We start from the raw sequence: 19,020 nt of genomic DNA, 5'->3' as shown, positions 1-19,020 counted from the left end.
TTAGTAACACACTTTTATAACAGTGTAGGGACTTTTTCAGACTTGTGTGGTTCATTAAAGTATATAACACCACCCATAAAATCATACTTGTTCTCTGTGATCCATAGAGTCAACAATTGCAACTTGTTCATACTTAACGTTTGACCTATTGATAATCTTTGAAGATTATGAAACTTAATGGGAATAGTGAGTTTATCAACTATATTTTCTGGCTGAAATAAGTGGATGCCAGACCTTTGTGCATATGAACTAAGGTCTAATTTTATTGGTTTTACTGTTTTGTGTCTTATGCCTGATTACCACAAGGCTAAAGATGTCCTTTTAGGATTGCAGTCTATGTATGTAGCCCTGAACAAGATTTCTCTTGACAGGTTATCATTGTTTGAGTACTCATTTGTGCTCTTAATTCAGAGTCAGAAGAGGAGATACTGTTAGGACTCTGTCTTCATTCTGAATTAGGCCTGCACTACCTATGTGCTAAAAGATATACTGCTGTTGTACTTGAACAGTTTTTCCTTGTCTACAAGAAATCTGAGCAAGGTGACCACGATCCATCTGAGCTGAATTGTAGTCACCTGTGTCTGGCCTTTGTTAGACTGTCTTTTCCTACAGACTAGTGCCAGTTTGTTTGTCTTTGTCGCTGCTGCTGGTCTTGCTGTGAAACTCTTGTTTAGCTCCTGACTTCTCCTTGGCATTTGACTTCTGCTTTGTTCCTTGGTCCTGCTCATCCGTTTGTGACCCAGATCCTAGCTTTGTTTGACCTTGCTCCTGCTTACTCCCTGGTATATTGAGGTTCTCTCATCTTCTGACCCCTGGCTTGCCTGACCCTCCTTTTGCCTGATTCTCCCATGGATCATCCAGTGCCTTGTTCCTCCTGGCTAACCTACACCTCGTGCCTCCTGACTAACCTGGTAATTCAGTCTCTTTGTGCCTGCACTTCATCTGCTATACCTGATAACCAGATTCTGCACTTCACCATTTGTGCCTGATATCCAGTGTCTCCTGCTTCATCTGCAAAACTTGGTAATCCTGGTCATCTTGCTACCCTGTGCTGCAACTCACCTTTTGTGTCATGCTATCTTGAACCTGCTGCTTCTATGAACTATACTTGCTGTTAAACATTGACTACATATTTTGCTTCCTGTGTAATTTCTGTTTATAATGAAGACTCTTTTGGTTCAAGTATAATCACTCTCTGCGGAATTCATACTGGGAACACTAACAGATACCAGTACTATGCACAGTTGAGGAATTAGATGCATGAGATCAGTTACCCTTCAAGTCTTGGCATGTCATCATTCTTTATAATCATTTTTCATCTAATTTACTTGTATATACAATGCATTTTTACAGTTTGAAATTTTATCTAGGCCTAGCAGACAATTCTGGTCCTTTCACATCCACCTTTTCAACTTTGAATTTAGAAATCATACCAGATTCTTGTAATTTGCTTTTCCGATTTTTTTTGCAGAAAAGTTCTAATTTAAGGCCACTGATAGGTATACTGAAAGGAGCACACAGTAATAGTGGTTATTCGGATATACATCTGGGCAGAACAGGAATATACGTGACATTGAAAACTATTTCTGAAGAGCAGTTAGTACCTAAGCTATAATGCCTGCACACAGACAAGGCAGCCATGTTGTGGGCGAAGCCAATTTTTTACAATATACAGTTTGTCAAGTTACTAATAAATGGTGACTTGAGACATTCTGTGACTCTTCACTTGTGCCTCATGCCTCGGTGATGTGACTAGTTCCAAGTGAAGTCATAGCTTGTATTTGCATCTATACTGGCTTTGTCCACAAAATGCGTAACTCCTCTGTTTGTCTTTGTTAACTTTATATCGCTTTTGAACCCTCTTTCAAATTTTGACTTTGTTATTGTTACTACTTCATGTCTGTACTCAACTATTTTATTGAAGAATATATAGTTCTATACTAAGTTCATACATATCTGTAATGTGGGTGCTACAAATTTGAAACCACAAATTTCATTCGGAGGAGTGAATTGATGATTATACGGCGATCATGTTCATTGGCCATCAAACTGGTGAAATTCGATCTAATTTTATGCCATTTTAGAATTTTTGAGCATCTCTAGTAGGCAAATTAATGTCTTCTGGCTTCTCCATTCCATGAATAGAAGCCATTAAAAGCAGTCAACCACACTTAACTTGAAAGTTGAGAGGGAATATAAAATATCAGTGTGACTGAATCTATTCCCATATGTCGTATACTGAATTCCAGGTCACCACAACTACAATCACATACTATGGTCATACTTCTCGTGTTTTACTTTTCTTTTCTTTTTTTTTTTTTGTTCAGTTTTTTAAACAATGTTTTAAGAAAAACATTTGCCTTCAGGGCCACGTGATCTAAATTCTTTCCAGATGCTAGTAGGAAATAAACTGTGTTAGATTTCTTTTCTTCTGGGAGAGGTTTTTTCCTGGCCATATGTAATGTCATTTCTCCTGTGGAAACTGAGAAGTATCAGCATACTTTGCTTTACTTTTGGCTGTTTGTCACATATTCCAGAGCCAAAGGGGAGTATTATTGCACTTTTTTAGAACACTATACTTTTATTTTCATTAAAGGGGAATGGCATTAATAATGATAATATGAGAATAAAATATAATATATTTTCCAAAATAAGGGCATGCACTGCACTAAGCCCAGGTGTCATTTTTCAGGGAGAACATATATTTTATAGGGGAATGCATTTATGATACACTTACGGATCTAGTTTTGCATGGCTACAGAAGCACAAAAGTGACCAGGACAAACGCGGACTTATACTGTATATGCATAATACAAACAAAGGCACTGCCATTCACATAATAATGAGTCAGAACTCACCGCGTCTGCCCTCTTTATTTCACACTATCAAAACGTAATAAATATATATATATAAAGTAGAAAATGAACATCAAAGGAAGGGAACACAATAACAATCCAAAAAAACAGCTTGAAATGATGTACATTATTTTTCTATATGCTCATTGTAATGTAATTATCATGAACATAACGCTTTACTTTGTTTTTTTTAAATTAGATTTTTTTATTGTGTGTGTGTGTGTATATATATTGTATATTTTGTGACAGGAATAGGTATTGAGAAATAGATGAGCAAGAACAAATCAATAGAAATAAAGAAACAACAAAATGAATCCTAGCCTGTCTAGCTCTAACTCACATAAGTTTCCCTCTACATTTATAGGAGGTCCTAGTGTCCAACCCCTAAACTCAACGGTTTTAAACGGCAAACTAGTCCAACTTACAAGAAAATGTGGCTCTCTCAGTAATTTTCCTGCTTAGTAATACACAGCTAGGAGGCTGTCACACCCTTTTATTTAGGCCTCCCAGCTGCAGCATGTTAATCAGCTTAGTCTAATTGGCCAGAAGAGGCCTGCCCTCTCTACTCCATTCACTACAGGATCCCTTAAACTAGCTCTTACTTGGGCCAAACATATAAATCTGTCTTTTCGAAAACACACTAAAAGAGTTTTTTAAATACATAAGATAGAAACCTGGGACTCATGTACACCATCAATTGGTTTCCCCGCTGCTCTCACAAAAACCTTGGACCGATATGTACACCAATGTGCATCACTAGCTATTCCGCTTCTTATATACACATGTATGTGTGTGTGTGTGTGTGTGTGTGTGTGTGTGTTGGGGGGTATTGTATATACTTGTGTATGTGTGCTGCTGGAAATTATAAATGTTAATTTTTTGTTGTTATATTTAGAGTTTCCAGCATACAACACCAACTGGCTCTCCTGGACGGTGAAACCTGGCCAGGAATGGCTGAGGTAGACAGGGATCATCTCCAGCTCATCAAGGAAAAGGAAGCCCTTCTTCAAGACCTGCAGCTCATCAGTCAGCAAAGACGATCCCCTGAAGATCTTACAAAGTTAGAAGAGGAAAAGAGACGTTTGGCTGATGAGATCCAGAGGGCCCGCTCCACCTCTGCACAAGGAATCACTGAAAGGTTTGTAGTTCAATCAGCAAATCTAGTCTGTGTTTCATTATGGAAATAAAAGACTGAATTGCATATATTTGTTTTCATTAAGCGTATAAAAGCAATAATAACGTAATAAATAGCTACGTTTGAGTCATTCCTATCTATTTTTTAACTATATTAAGCAATACAGTGGTTATGCATGCTTAGGTGACTTTAGCTTTAGCCTTAATGGCACAGCTAGTTCTGTCTATGCTATGTCAACCGAAAGCTTTCTGATCAAAAAACACTTCCAAGTTCCCATGGCAGAAGTTAGTGGAGAGTATAGTTAATATTCTGAACGTAAAGGGGGCTAGTTTCAAACTTGTACAATCTCTTAACAAGGGCAAAAAATGTTCCCCTATATGTGCAAAATATTTTAAATGAAAAGGGCGTTTCCATGAGTGCTCACCAGTGCTTTATCTGCTGTCAAAGGGTGGTCTTGATGAGTCTATCTGTGTGTGCTACTATTAGTAAAGAGGATTGGCGCTGATGTTATTCGCAAAGCTGCCACAGATATACAGGAAAGACCACCAACTTGCCCAACAGACACAATAAAATCTATAAACAAATATACCTTATAGCGCTAAGTGAATCAAGAACACAGATATGAACACAAATCCTCACAGTAGATGTATTGTCTCCAAGGAGGAAGACTGAAACAAATAAAACAATGGGCACATAGTGTGATACTGTATAGTACAAGACAAAAATTGTCTAAAATGTCCCACAGAAGTGAACCCTCTTCCAAGTGCACACTATCGTGATGGCCTTGTTTAAATAGGAAAACCACGTGAAGGGATCCCCTTAAGGATTCTGCTTACAAGATTCCTCAATACATAGAGCACATCAATCATCAATGGAATCCTACTTTCTTCATAAAGCCTCCAATACTCATCACATATGAATGAAGAGATGAAACAGACATAGAGTAATACCATTTATTAAAATAAATGACACAGAAGGTGTCTAGCAAAATCGGGAGCCAGTGCCCTCCTATCTACCTACCAAATAGTCTAAGTCCAATGCACATAACAGTGGATTGAAGGTAGATTACCCGGGTCCACGATCCTCCCGCTGGTAGATGCACATCGGCCTCATGAAATGACAGGTAATAGTGCTCCAACTACCCAACGCGTTTCGATTCCAAAAGTGAAATCTTTGTCATGGTAGGTGTTTTATCTGCTGTGAAAAGGTGGCCTTGATCAGTCTATCTGTGTGCTACTATTGTCACTAAGACAAGTATGGCAACCAAATCATGAGCTGGGACCTGGTATTACTCTATAGTACAGTGTCCCATATGTCCTGGCTTCCCCAAGAAAATTAAATTTTTTTCATGGAATATCTGGAACTTCGATAACTTTTCAAAGGTTTGAAACACCTCATGAACATGAATTAAAAGGAGTAGTGGGGTCTATTCTGTTGCTACTTCATAGCATTTGGTACCTAAAAGGAGGCCAGAAGGGTTTTTAGCTGCCTCTCTCTCTCTCTCTCTCTCTCTCTCTCTCAACAAAGGGAGGCATTTAGCTGGCAATCTGCAGAGAAAGAATGCAAGCAAAGTAACACATTTGTGTAACAGTGCACCTAGTTTACGGAGACTTACATGCTTTGGAAGTATCTTTTCCCATGCAGCAGGCTAACAGGGTGTGCCTGTAGTAAGAGTAATCAAACAGAAGCAGGTGATGAGAACTCCCTTTTAAAGGGAAGGTGGGTGTGTCGCCTGCCTATCAAGCTAGGGCTGTGGAAGATGTGTCAGATATAAAAACCTGTTTGTTCCTCTGTTCAGTGTGACCAGTGCTAAAGAAGCTGGCTGGTGTGTAGAGAGCTGGTGTTTATTTAGTGTGTAGGGTTACAAGAAACTGTCTGGAATATTTATATTGTCAAGTACTTTCACCATCCTGACATTAAATCAAAGTAAAAAGACAAGAAGTTGTTCATGTGTGTTTCACCAGAAGTGTTATCTTGCTTGGTACTATATATATATATATATATATATATATATATAGTTATTATTTTACATGGATGCACTCTATTCAAGCTGTAAGGAGAGAAGCATTGTTGAAAATGATTGCAATATTATTTTGTGAGAACAATTCTGGGTACAAAATATTGGATATTTGTCTTGAGCACAACCTCTTATTTGACATTTTTACCAGTACATTCCAAGTGTGAGCCAAAGATCTTGGTCCTGAAACGTTTTCCTAAAGAGACTATAGCACATGCTTGAAATAAGTAGGTGATTTATCTTAAGCAGAAGAGTGTTAAACTGTCGGTTTAGGAGAACAAATTGTTTTCTGGACATGTGTTATGGGAAACTAGAGGATTGGCAGTCTGAACCGAATCTCATAATGCATCATGTGTATTCTAAGAGGGGGATCCAAAACAGTCTGTTGCTAGGCTGACCTCTTTTGTGCCTCTCTGGGTAGCCAGGGAGGCCAGTCATCTCTTCCTTTGCGCCATGCTCAGAAAGAAGTGCATCATCTATCCCCAAGGGCACACATTTGGATGCTACCCTGTGAACAAATCAATATACTGCTGAAATCTTATATGAGACTAATATTGTACAAAACACAAGAAATGTTTATTCATAGCTTTGCAATGTAAGCTCCTGGAACACAGGCCTATCTTTACATATGCCAGTGCTGAAGCTATAGTCACCCAGGCGTAATGGAGCACCACTCTTTTACCTGATAAAAGTCTGTTTTCTTAAGTTCCCCTGGTCATACCCAGCAATGAATGGAAAATGCAGTTTCCCAGTCACGTGGGATGCACCTTAGCAGCCCAAACCCATGTGACAGTTTCCAGTTTGCTAACGCAAGGGACTGTATAAACAATACATAGTTTTATGTTCTCCCTCTGTGCAGGCTATGAACAAACTCAGGAACTGTATCTGACACCTCTTCAATTTCTGTCCTATTTTTGGTCCTTTTTGAACCATGTCCTCAAAGATTTCATACTAATAATAATTCCACCCAGGTCCTTTGTCACTAGGCCATTCCCCAATATATTGTATACTGACAGGATTATTACACCTCAGGGCAGGGGGTGAATTAGAGGATGGTGGTGAGGAGAGAATTAATCACAGGTGGAAGGTGAATGGGGAGAGGAATTACTAGGTGAGAAATGGGGTATTGAACTGCACTGTTCAGGGTAAGATAAGAGGAATGAATGACAGATGGAGGGTGAATGAGGGAATAACAGAGTGTGGTAATGTTGACATTAAACAAATACAAAGGGAAAATAAAAAATATAGGATTAGAGTCCGTTTTAGATTTTGGAATCACACCTACAGCTGCATACTGCACTTGTTTTGCATTGCATAGATTTAGAAGTTATATTTTTCTAAAAGTTAAACAATATTTATTTTGTCTATTGTTAAATTAACATTCCCTGTTCCACACAAAGGAGGCAAAACTAAATTCTCTGACAGTGCTAAACCGTCATGAGTTCCTCACTGAGGATGCAATTTACGCTAACAACATAGGTGTAACATGTGCCCCCTAGTTTATTTAGTATTTCAAGCTGCAAGATATATTTTCATTGGATACGCTTAAAGCATACCCTAACTTATATGTTTAAGGCCGTTACATAAATAATACTTTTAAAAAGAAAGGGTAACAGAGGGAGGTCTAAGGGAGTGTTTATTTCAAATAAATGGTTTTTTTTAAATGCTATGTGTGTTTTTATTTACATTTTTCCCTGGTGCAATACAGGTCCCAGCGTACCCTGGGTGCCAAGGCATACTAGTATTTGTGGTTCACCAATTGCCAGCATGCACTGGCTGCCATAAGTATGCTGTCACTTGCAGTACTAGAAGGGCCAGCATGCCCAAACACTTAACGGCGACCTGGGCATGCTGGGAATTGTAGTACACCACTGACAAAATGCCAACTTAAATCTAATTTTTCTACAGTTAACCCATACCCACCGCACCAGTGGCCTGGGTATATCTTGGGCTGGTGATACCTCGGGGCAGTCATCCACATTTTGTTTTCTGGGCCCAATCCTCCTAGGGAATCCATCCCCATGCATAGGGCGATTTTGGCACTATGGCAAAGGGACCCCAAGCTGCGTGTTTCCTTCCTACAGTGTCACCAGCCCTGGCTGGCAAAGCATAGTGCTGGTACTAAACTGTTGTTCCCCAATTTTTCTAGTGCCAGCCTAGAGTGGCAGCACTAAGGGCTGGTTGAGGATTTTTGTTTGGGGGGTGGGGCACACTTTTATTATTATTATTATTATTATTATTATTATTGTTATTATTTTTAGTTTATTTTTATACACAACTAGATCCATGTTGATGATGATTATTAGCAGAGATCTTACACAAGAAGTGAAGCAGCCACAGCAGATATGGCTGCTAGAGGTGTATTTTCGGCTCAGCGTAGTACGTAAGGAGGGTTAACACCCACTGCCTGCCCACTGCCTCCCCACTGCCTCCCCACGTTCCACCTCTCTTAACATAGAGCGCACAACGGGAAGATACATCTCAGTCTCAGAGCAGGAACAGTTGTAAAAAGCGCCTTTTGCACTTAAGAGTCGGAATTACGTTCGATTCTACATGAATAAGAATTTTACATTAAAACTCAAATAAAATAAGTGTAAATAAAATCAGTACTAATTTTACTATAACAATAATATTATTTTAAATTAATCTGTTACTCAGTTGCAGATGAAAATAGTTGGATTTGTCCCATCTTACAAATCAAGAAATAATTTGCCTTTTTCCAGCCAATTCCTTAATATCAGCTGCAGTTTCACAGTGTGTGTGGCCCACTTAAAACATATTGTGACTAGATTGATGGTGAGTTATTTAGTACCCCAGGGAACCAGACAGGAAAGCTCTGATGAAGTGGGCAGCAAATGTATTCCTAAACAAAGTACATGACATATACTAAATGCTTTATTTCTTCAATTTAACATTGAAGGTTGCTGCTCCAAGAGAAGAGAAACTGTCTTTTAAAGCATCTAGAAGAGGCAACTCGGCTGACTTCTTACCTTCACACTCAGCTAAAAAGGTATGTGGTAATCTACTGACATTACAGCCCATTTTACTAACCACAGAATATACACACCCACATCACAGTTTACAAGCAAATGTGAAAACGTTACTTGAAATTCCACTTTGTTATCATCATCATCACCATTTATTTATCCCTGCCCCATTGGGGCTTACAGTCTAAATTCCCTAACACACACACACACTAACACACACACAAACACTAGAGTCAAATTGTTAGCAGCCAGCTAACCTACCAGTATGTTTTTGGAGTGTGGGAGGAAACCAGAGCACCCGGAGGAAACCAGCGCAAACACAGGGAGAACATACAAACTTCTCACAGATAAGGCCATGGTTGGGAATTGAACTCATGACCCCAGTGCTGTAAGGCAGAAGTACTAACCACTGAGCCACCGTACTGCCCTACTATCTTCATTTCATGCGTCTCGTTTGCACATTTTAGTGTTTTCATTACTGGAAGGTACAAAAGGTTTCCCACTGAAAGTGAAGGCCGCCGCCTGTGAGGACAAACAAGGGGGAGATTCACTATTGATTACTTTTTTTTTTAAAGGTTTGGAGATAGCGTCGCATATTGCCAGCGATTGAGCCCTCTAGGGTGCTGGATATTTTCTCCAGCAGTTTGGAGGCTGAAAAGTCTAATCATGTTAGGTTTAAAACTCTTAAACTGCACGCGGTTTAGATGAAGCCGCCATTAGCAAGGTGTAAAAAAGATATAATTAACTAAAGAAATGTAAAAAAACAAAAAAAAAATCCTTCTGCTCAGTCCTTTAGACGGGGGCCCATCCCTAGAGGTACTAAGTGTCAAGTACCAGGGGAAGGATTAATAATGTTAAAGTGTCTCATAAATGAATCAAGCCTCATTTCCCCATTTAATACTTATTGTGCTGCCATTTATTGTATAAATATTTTGAGGTTTTTCGTCTCTTTTTCGGCTCTCACATGCAGCTCTTTCTTCCAGTGGGATTTACTGCGTTTCTTCCATCAGTCTGACAAAGCGCAACTTGATAAATTTAGTACTGTGCATTCTTTTAATTTCAAAAATCAGGATGGTGAGTTTTAATGTGCCACTTTACCATCGGTTTTGCAGTAGTTTTAGCTTTATTAAATCCGGCAGTTTAAAAGCTGCCACAAAACAGCAGAAAATGCGTCAGTTTCCCTAAACCCCCCTTTAGTAAATTTAGCCTCAAGTATTTTTCTGTGAGGGCAAAGGGAGAACGAATACTGGGACAATTGCTAATCTAGAAAACTCCCGTAAATGCCACCCACCCCGTGAAGCTCATTGGAATATGTATAATTTGTTGGTTAGTACTCAGTTTGGTTTTATGTTTATCACTGTGGTTATTCCCAATTAAAAGAGTGCTGTGAAGTATGCTGGTGCTATATAAATAAATGTTAATAAATGAATGATATCTCATCCCACAAAATGTTGTTTTTGACTATGGGTGCAATGCAAGGTGAATCCAGTGCCTGCCATGCATGCAGCAAGAAATGGTACTGATCCAACTAGCTTCTCCCATCTAGAAGGGTCAAACAATCACCCCATAATCACACATAGGGGTGAATTTACTAAACGGTTGGTCTGAAAAAGTGGGGATGTTGCCTATGGCAACCAATCAGATTCTAGCTGTCATTTTGCAGAATGCACTAAACAAATGACAGCTAGAATCTAATTGGTTGCTATAGGCAACATCTCCACTTTTTCAAACCCGCAGTTTAGTAAATCTAGCCCATAGTCTTATATTTAAGCCATGTGTGAGTTATTTAAAATATCTTGACAGATACATGGGCCAATAACTTACATTGTAATGTTTTTTACTAAAATTATAATTGATTTTATTTTATCTTAGGTGCTTTATTTACCCCAGAAAGGCATCCTCTACTACACATGTTGTACTTTGTAACACAGTGGCATAGCTAAAGTCAATGGTGCAAAATCATACCCCCTAACACCACCTACCACCCAAATATATAATAGCAGCACCATATACCTTTCTGCAGGTTCCCAAATTAGAAACCTCTTGTAATGGCTAAGCATGTCATGCTGGTGCTTCTCTGGTCACAGGGAAAGGGAACAGACAAGCAGCGTATAGGAGTTGCAGTTAGACCCCTATGGCCATGTGACTTGCAGCAGTCCGCTTCCCTTTGCACTACCTACGGCTACACCACTAGGCTAACGGGGTATAACATTCTTTTTTGTAGCCAATTATTCTCAACATTTACTGAACCCTATCCAAGTTTAGGGAGTTTTTTTTCTAGATATTTGTGATAGGTGCACTTAGGTAGTTATACAAAATGTGGTTGCAACATAAAACAGTCACTGATATTAAAATACCATAATAGATGTGTGTTATTGTATTTAACCATATTATGTAGCTGACTGCAAGTTATTTCCTGTTTTCAGCCATGTCAGGCTCCTAAAGTTCCCTGCACTGTCTTTTAGTCACCTTTGAACGCAAGTCTGGTGTGCTTAGGACAAATCTCCCCATCTTTAGACCCTTACCTTAAACAGGCCTATAGCTATAGTACGGGGCAGATTCAATTTCTAAGAACATTGTGGCCTCGCTTCTTTACTGATATTACCATAAAAAGTAACGTGGATTTTTTGCTCGCACCTCTAAGCCTTGGAAGCAAAAATCAGCGTTACTTCTGTACTTCCCGAGGCACCTTGCGCTGATTTTGTATTAACTGAATCTGCCCCATATTATTAGTAATACTTTAGTCCTAAGTCACTTAAAATTAAACTTATTTGCAAAGATAAAGGAGTTGTTTTTTTAAAAATGAATTTGCACTTGAATTTTTACCATAAAATTGTCTCAAATGCTTTCATTCCTTGTAACTGTATTTAAACTATTATACAATGAGTTTCTGCCCACTGTGTATGAGCTATGCCCTGCTTTTCCTTTTTTTTCTGTGCAAAAGGCATGTCGATACTATGTAGATATTACTATTATAATCATTTTACTGTCCTTTATACACCTTTACAATGCCTTTGTGTTGTGTTTTGCAGTTTGTCCGCCAGCACCCTTACCATGTCTTCTGGTAGCAGTCGCGGCTCCCTGGCCTCAAGCCGAGGATCCCTGGCATCAAGCCGAGGGTCTCTCAGCTCCATAAGCTTTACGGACATTTATGGTCTTCCACATTATGAAAAGCCTGAATCTCTTGCAGAGTTTTCTCAGCATATGCGCTTTGATATGATTCCATTAGATGCTGGTTGCAGAGATAATCAATACTCTGAAGCATCTGGGCTCCCCAACCTCAGTAAACATAAGATGTCAATGGACACCCCTCAGTCATTAGCCTCATTGTCATCACGATCATCGTTGTCCTCATTGTCACCTCCAAGCTCCCCTTTGGACACGCCCTTTCTCTCGGCTTCTCGTGATTCTCCATTGGCCCAAATGTCAGAAGGTTTGGAGCAAATAATGGGGTCTTTGGAAATTCTAAGAGGACATGCTCCATCTCTGGTTGATGAGGAGACCCAGGGGACATCTTACCTTATGCAAGGTTGCTACACAGAAAGCAAAAATCTCAGAGAAAGTGGAGCACAGTTTCCAAGCCTCCAGATGAGTACAGGTATGTTATACTGGTGTCACACAAATATAGCTGTATCATTTGAGCTGTTGAGAGTGATACTTGGAATTTATAAAGCTCTGCTATTAGAGCAACCGGCATAAAACACCTGTAGATTGATGGATGGAAGTTGACACTTTCATTTATAGATGTCTTTCCGCAATGTCTGCCACGTAGACTGCTCTGTATTTCTGAATTCATTATTTGAGCTATTGAGAGTTGTACTTGTAATTTACAATGCTCTGTATTGAACAATTCCTGTATTGTTCAATGGTATGTACTTTTCAAAATGTTCATTACTAAAGGGGCCCAATGCACTCGTTTTGTTTACCTCCACTGCTGTGGTTTTCCTGACTTTTCTACCGTTAAATGACAGTACATGCCCTCCTGCAAATATTGGCTAGTAATTACACTGATATGTCTGGTTTCTTACTGTGGTCTTCAATTGGCTCAATACCGTTGTGGCCACAGAGCAGCACCAAGCACACTGAAATCAAACTCTTTGTCTGGATGATATATGGCTCTTTCTGAAAAGCTCAGACAGAACTCAGAAATACAGAGCAGTGTATGTGGCATACATTACTGGAACACATCTATAAATTAAAGTGTCTGAAAGTCTTTCTAACATTTTTGCCAGATTTTGCTGTGCTGCCCAAGCTTCTCAACTTCCATCCACCATACTAGAGGTGTTTTATGCCGTTTGCTCTAATAACAGAAGAATTTTTTTTGTACAAAATAGCATTTATATAGGAGAAATAAATGGCTTAATAACAGTATAGGATAGGGATCAGTTTTATGTATTTTGAGATAGTCCTCAAGAAGTGATTGTGAGCCCTTTATGGATGGTGATTCCTTTGGAGTCTAATCTGTGCAGTCCAGTAGGGGGAGTGTTGTGGCACTAAGGTTCCCACCTTACCCCTGAACCTCTGCCGTCCACACTCCAGGTTGGAGGTTGAAGGCAGAAGACTTTAGGCCCAGGATGATGGCTGACTCCAAGGTAAAAGGACCCCCCTAGCCAAAGAGAGATTTGAAGACTACTGTCCCCTAAGGGGCCTTACGGTTCAGAGTGGCCAAACTTCTTTAGATGAAGAACTGAAGACAACCCTTGTGCACTTTTGTGTTTTTTGCACTTTGGTGTCACAAAAGTACCAATTCTAGACTTTAAAAAAAAACATCTGTGTAGTCCTAGCTGTTGTGTAAGTGTAGGAAAAAGATAAATATTTGTTCATTTACTTTTTTGTCAGGTGTTTGCATTTGTTTATAGATTTTGCTCAGTGTAGAAATGTGATTCTCCGTATGTTGGAGTAGAAGGGGCTGTACACCTAAAGCTAACTATTTACATTGTAGTATTCCAACCCCTTCCTACTGCTGTCCAGTCAAGCATCAGTGCCTCTCTGTACTTTAAGTGCCTGTGTTCTCCCTGTACTTTGTTGTGCAGAAACAATAGAGCAGGGTTCACTGTATTTGTACATCCCGCCCAGTTTCGTAGCTAGAGGACTAAAACCTGAATCATGACCTCTCCTCTTTTCTTCTTACCTGTCTGCTCCCCCTCTATTGTCCAGTCTATAATGCAGCTTCACAGCTGTAATACATACTGGACAATGGAAACCGCATTGATTTAATTCATTTTAGCAGCAAAGTGCAGAGAGAACACAAGTTTGTAGTGCATCAGGAAATCACATATAGGCAGCAGAAGCTAGTCCGACAGATTAGTTTTCTCGGGCAGAACATTGTCTAAATTTAGCTCTAGGTAGACAATTCAATTAAAACAACCTTTCCCCTAATATGACATCTGGACGGTAACGGCAATTTGTAATATTAATTTGCTCATTTTTAATTAGTCATAATCATAGTCAGGTTGCATACTGCCACCTGGTGATTGAATGCAGAAATTACCAACATTTCCCAAAAATGTTTAACTTGTTCCAGTGCAGAATATTAGTAAGTTTTATGCTTGCAATTATGCAACCTAATTGTATAAGGTAAATTTTTTAAATAATGGAAGTGTTTTATTTTTGGCAACATACCAAAATATTCAGCAATGAATAAAACCCTATGTACCCAATTAACATATTGTCCTAAGCCAGTGTTTTTTAGTGTATAAGTAATATCGGATAAGTATTCCAGTACATATTTTTCTTTATATTAAATGACAAATACATACCAAAATTATTATTTCCATATATTAGGCATGAAGATATTTTACATTATTCAGACTTTAAAAAAGTCATATTTCTGCACTTGGGCATATTTATTTTCTGTTTTGCATGCTAATCATTCCTTATGTTGTCCTGTTGCTTTGTGAGCATTTTAGTGATATCCAAAGCATAGGTGTGAGTGTAGAGACTCACAAAAACAAGGACTGGGTGGTAAGCTTAAATGTAATGACTAAACTATGAACCTCATATTTTTAATGACTCACCCTGTTTCTAAAATATTTCCTTCCCCCTCCTTCACAGCAGAAATTACCATCCTACAAGTTTTAGACAAATAAGAACTGATAAGGACAAAAAGCAAAAATGGCAAAGCATAGTATGTCAGTTATGTTTCCTGTTATAACACAGTCAGTGCTCTTGTGTATAAATGTATTAATCTTCATACTGTTGATGAGACTGGGAAAACTACACATAAGAGCTGGTTTTATACTGTCAGAGTTACAGGGCCTGAGTCATTAAGAAGAGTGAGGCAAAAAAAGAAGTAGATTTGATCCTAGACAAAAACATGTTACAATGCAAGGGGTGCAAATTACTTTATTATTTTGCACATAAAGAAAATACTGACTTTTTTTGTCATGTAGGACACAAATACACGATAACTTTATTTTTACACTAAAATTTAAAGTAGATCTAGGACATGCTCTACCCCAACTATAAATCTGTCCCCACATGTTAAATTTACCCCCTCCCCCTCCACTGCAACATGGTTTTTCCAAGGTGCAAAGGTACTCTTTTTTTTTGCTTTGCTCTCCTTAATGATTTAGACCACAGTGTCTATGATAGAGTACAGCTAGCACTGTTGAGTACAAAAACAAATGGTTAATGTATGAAAATTGAACACCCAACACCATTCCCTCTAAATTTAGCAATTTAGAAATTAAAGAATTCACAACAACCCTACCCTACATGTTCATTTTTAATTTGTCCATCTCCAGATAACAAAGTATAAATACGCAGGTGAGTCATTTGGCTTAAAGTAAACTTTTTTTTATATAAATGTCCAAAATTAATGTAACAGAACAATCTGAACACATGTGTACATCTGGGCCGTAACTAGGGCAGCGCAATTTAGGAATATTTTAGGTTCATTCGGTTAAAATTGAGGGCTATGGGGGCGGCATTTGTCTTTCTCGCCCCAGGCGCTAGAATTCTAAGTTACGGCTCTGGTGTACATGCCCCCAATTTGCCTCAACCTTACCTAGTTCTACCATGCCATTTCCCATAACACCAACAATTTTGACTTCAAAAATTAGGTCTAGTGGGAATTATGGGTAGGGACCTGTGTGCATCTTAATGGAATGGATTGAGAAAGTGTGATTTAAATTTGCAAAAAGTCAATTGTTATGTTGAGTTAAATATAAAAGGTTGAAGTGTTCAGAGGATATGCATAATAAGACACATGTGAGTGTGCTAACATCACAGGTGAAAAAAAGAAATACTGAAATTGCTTTTAGACATATACAAGATATCTGAAACTATGGTAATCTCAATGGCAGTATTACCATTACTTTGCTTATAAGGGGAAAGAAAATACATAAAAAAGTGGTTTCATATTATTCCTTTTCATATCAAATGTGTATTAGTTTTACATTATGTTATTGTCTGGTGTGGACATTGGTTTGATGTGTTATTTTTTATCATTAGCAGGAATCACAATCCGAGAAGACTGTGCCATAAGCCTAGAGAGAGCCAAAGGAGTCTCTGCTGGTTTATCAGATGACTCTCTCGCAAGTGACAGTGGTGTTTTTGAAGCATTAAGTAAAAGGTTTGCTATAATGACTACACTATTCAAAAGTTTTACATTATGTTTGAAATTCTTGATGCATTATGTTGTTTTGTGTGTGGGCATGTGTCTAGAGTGGATGATGGTTGTTTCTTTGTGTGCATACATAGAGAGAAGCATTATGCTGTGTGCCCACCACTGCTAATGGATGCTGTGTTGGTTGTCTGAGTATGTGATAAGGTATCAGATATTAGTTCACATTTGGCCATCTGTTATGTGAGTTCAAAAGCATATCATCCCCATGCTCAAAAAGTTATAAAAGACTGACATGGGAGTAGGTGTCTTCTTTATAAATTCCTAATCTATTTACATTAATATTTAACAAATATACAACATTGTTTACAGCAAAGAAACTAGGTGGGTTATTTTGGGATGATTGCATAAAGCACAATGGTAAACAGAGCTGCATGTTACCTTTAATCCTAGTTATTATTTTGATGGCGTAGTTGATGAGGATCAGAATTATGCAAACTATGAGAATCTAAATTTACTACTGGACACAATAGTCATTTTTGGAATGTTCTATTGGCTGTGTATCCTATTGCTATTTCTTTTCCATATTAAAGAAAATATAGAACTTTTTGTCTCCCCACAAATTTGCTAAGATGTTCAAGGCAAGCATAGCAATGCTTATTGGCTTGCACATAGCAGTAACCCACTTAGAATACTTATGTTGAGGAATTACTTTAAAAAAAGTTGCTTGTTGCTGGTATGTTGACTATAAATATGAACCCACTTCATCAAAGCCAAGTATTAAAATTAGGAAATTGCTTTCTATTAATGCTCAGCAGCCTCTCCTTATTTATATTGTCTCCATGCAGGAATGAGAATGTTGAAGATTCCATTTGTAAAGATTCTAAGAAGAGGGAAGAGCCTCAAGTACATGTTGGAGTAGTGTAAGTAACGTGTCAGTCTGGGGAATGCTTTTTTACTCTTATATATTGTATGTGTCTTATCTTTCAACTATTGAGTTGTTCTGTAGTTTCTTACAAAGTCAACAGAAGAATTCACACATATTTGTTTGACCCTTTTTACAAAGCTCTTATATACTTGACTCCATATTTTCCATAGTAACAATTATCAATGTCATAATTGTATGAATCCAGCTTTTACAATCTTATCCTTTGCTGCTTTACCAGTTAGCATGTAACTTCAATTATCATGTTGCCTCCAGGTCTCTTCTGCTCTGCCATGATATTGGAATCACTACCATGTCACTCAGCCAAGTATTTTAATTTACCAAGATGCCATTTAAATAGAAAACTATTTTCCACACCAGATCTCTCCTCCTCCATTAGATGAAAGCTTAGTACTTCTGTTTTGTGCAAGTTTATTCAATAGCCTGAACACCTACCTTAGCTCTCAAACTACTTCAGCAGGATGGGGAGAAAGGTTTAGGGTTTTGACAAGAGACGTCAACAGCGTAGAGTGTGATCTTATACTCTGACTTACCAGCAGTCATTCCCAAGATGCCTGAGTGGGCTCGAATGTTATAAAATGAGGGCTGAATAATCAGTGCACAGATTAAAGGTTAGAAGGGACAGCCCTGACTCGTACTGTTAGTGATATCAAATGAGGAGAACGCCAAACCTTTTACTTTTACAGAAGCAGAGGGGGAATGATACAAGGCAGAGACACTCGTGACAAACTTCCCAGAGAAGCCCATTGCATTCAAAATACGTAACATAAATGGCCATGAAATCCGATTGAATGTCTTCTCTGCATCAAGCAATAGTATAAGAAAAAGCAATCTCTGCTTGTGGACAGAGTGGTCAGATCTATCGTTCTCCTGGTGTTGTCCGAAGCTTGACGTCCTGGGCGAAAACCTGCTTGATCAGGGTGTATTAGGGAGAAAAGGATAGATGTCACGCACAAGGCTCTCAGGTCCTGTTACTTGTCAGTCTGATCCTGCATTTCAATTCCAGTCTGGTCCACCTACAGTTCCAGCCTGTTCTCAAACTAAATCTGATCACTGACTTGCTACTCTTGACTTATTGCCAGTCTCCATTCATATTTAGCAATCTCCTGAACTCTCAGCATCCACTACCTGCACCAGTTCCTTCCCTCTCATGCGAAGCAACATAATCAGGCCACCCAGCTTTGTGTATGTAGCCACCAGTTCCATTCCAGAGACACAACCCAGTCTGGGTACAGACAAATCCTCAGGCATGACAATAGACTTTAGTCTCTTGTCCAAAATGTTTGCATAAAGCTTGAGGACCATATTCAGTAGAGAAATAGGCCTGTAGTTAGAGTTTAGGGTATCAGAATCACCACTATGCCCGCCACAGTAGTGGCTGAGTCAATTGATGCCCCTCCAAGATATGGTTTAAAAAGACTAGTTAAGTGTGGTTCTAGAAGATTTGCAAATTTATTGGTATATTGCGCCAAGAAGTCATCGGGCCTGGGGCTGAAGAGGACTTCAGAGATTT

The 19,020-nt window shown here is 38.7% G+C and overlaps 1 protein-coding gene across 4 annotated transcripts in view; it reads left to right on the top strand.

The window, feature by feature from the left end:
• Positions 1 to 19,020, top strand: part of WWC3 (WWC family member 3) — a 145,083-nt gene that overhangs the window by 110,946 nt on the left and 15,117 nt on the right. For 2 of the 4 annotated variants that reach the window (XM_075196457.1, XM_075196459.1), the window contains exons 9-13: positions 3,751 to 3,993; positions 8,928 to 9,017; positions 12,027 to 12,592; positions 16,453 to 16,570; positions 17,410 to 17,484. In XM_075196457.1, coding sequence (XP_075052558.1) covers positions 3,751 to 3,993; positions 8,928 to 9,017; positions 12,027 to 12,592; positions 16,453 to 16,570; positions 17,410 to 17,484 — 1,092 coding nt within the window. Of the gene's footprint in view, positions 1 to 3,750; positions 3,994 to 8,927; positions 9,018 to 12,026; positions 12,593 to 16,449; positions 16,571 to 17,409; positions 17,485 to 19,020 lie in introns of all 4 variants that reach the window. The other 2 variants (XM_075196456.1, XM_075196458.1) reach the window with 1 other exon arrangement.

This window comes from Mixophyes fleayi, chromosome 2, assembly GCF_038048845.1.
Source record: "Mixophyes fleayi isolate aMixFle1 chromosome 2, aMixFle1.hap1, whole genome shotgun sequence".
In the NCBI taxonomy this organism is placed as follows: Eukaryota; Metazoa; Chordata; class Amphibia; order Anura; family Limnodynastidae; genus Mixophyes; species Mixophyes fleayi.
The sequence above is the reverse complement of the archived record's forward strand: the minus strand, read 5'-3'. Positions and strand labels throughout refer to the sequence as shown.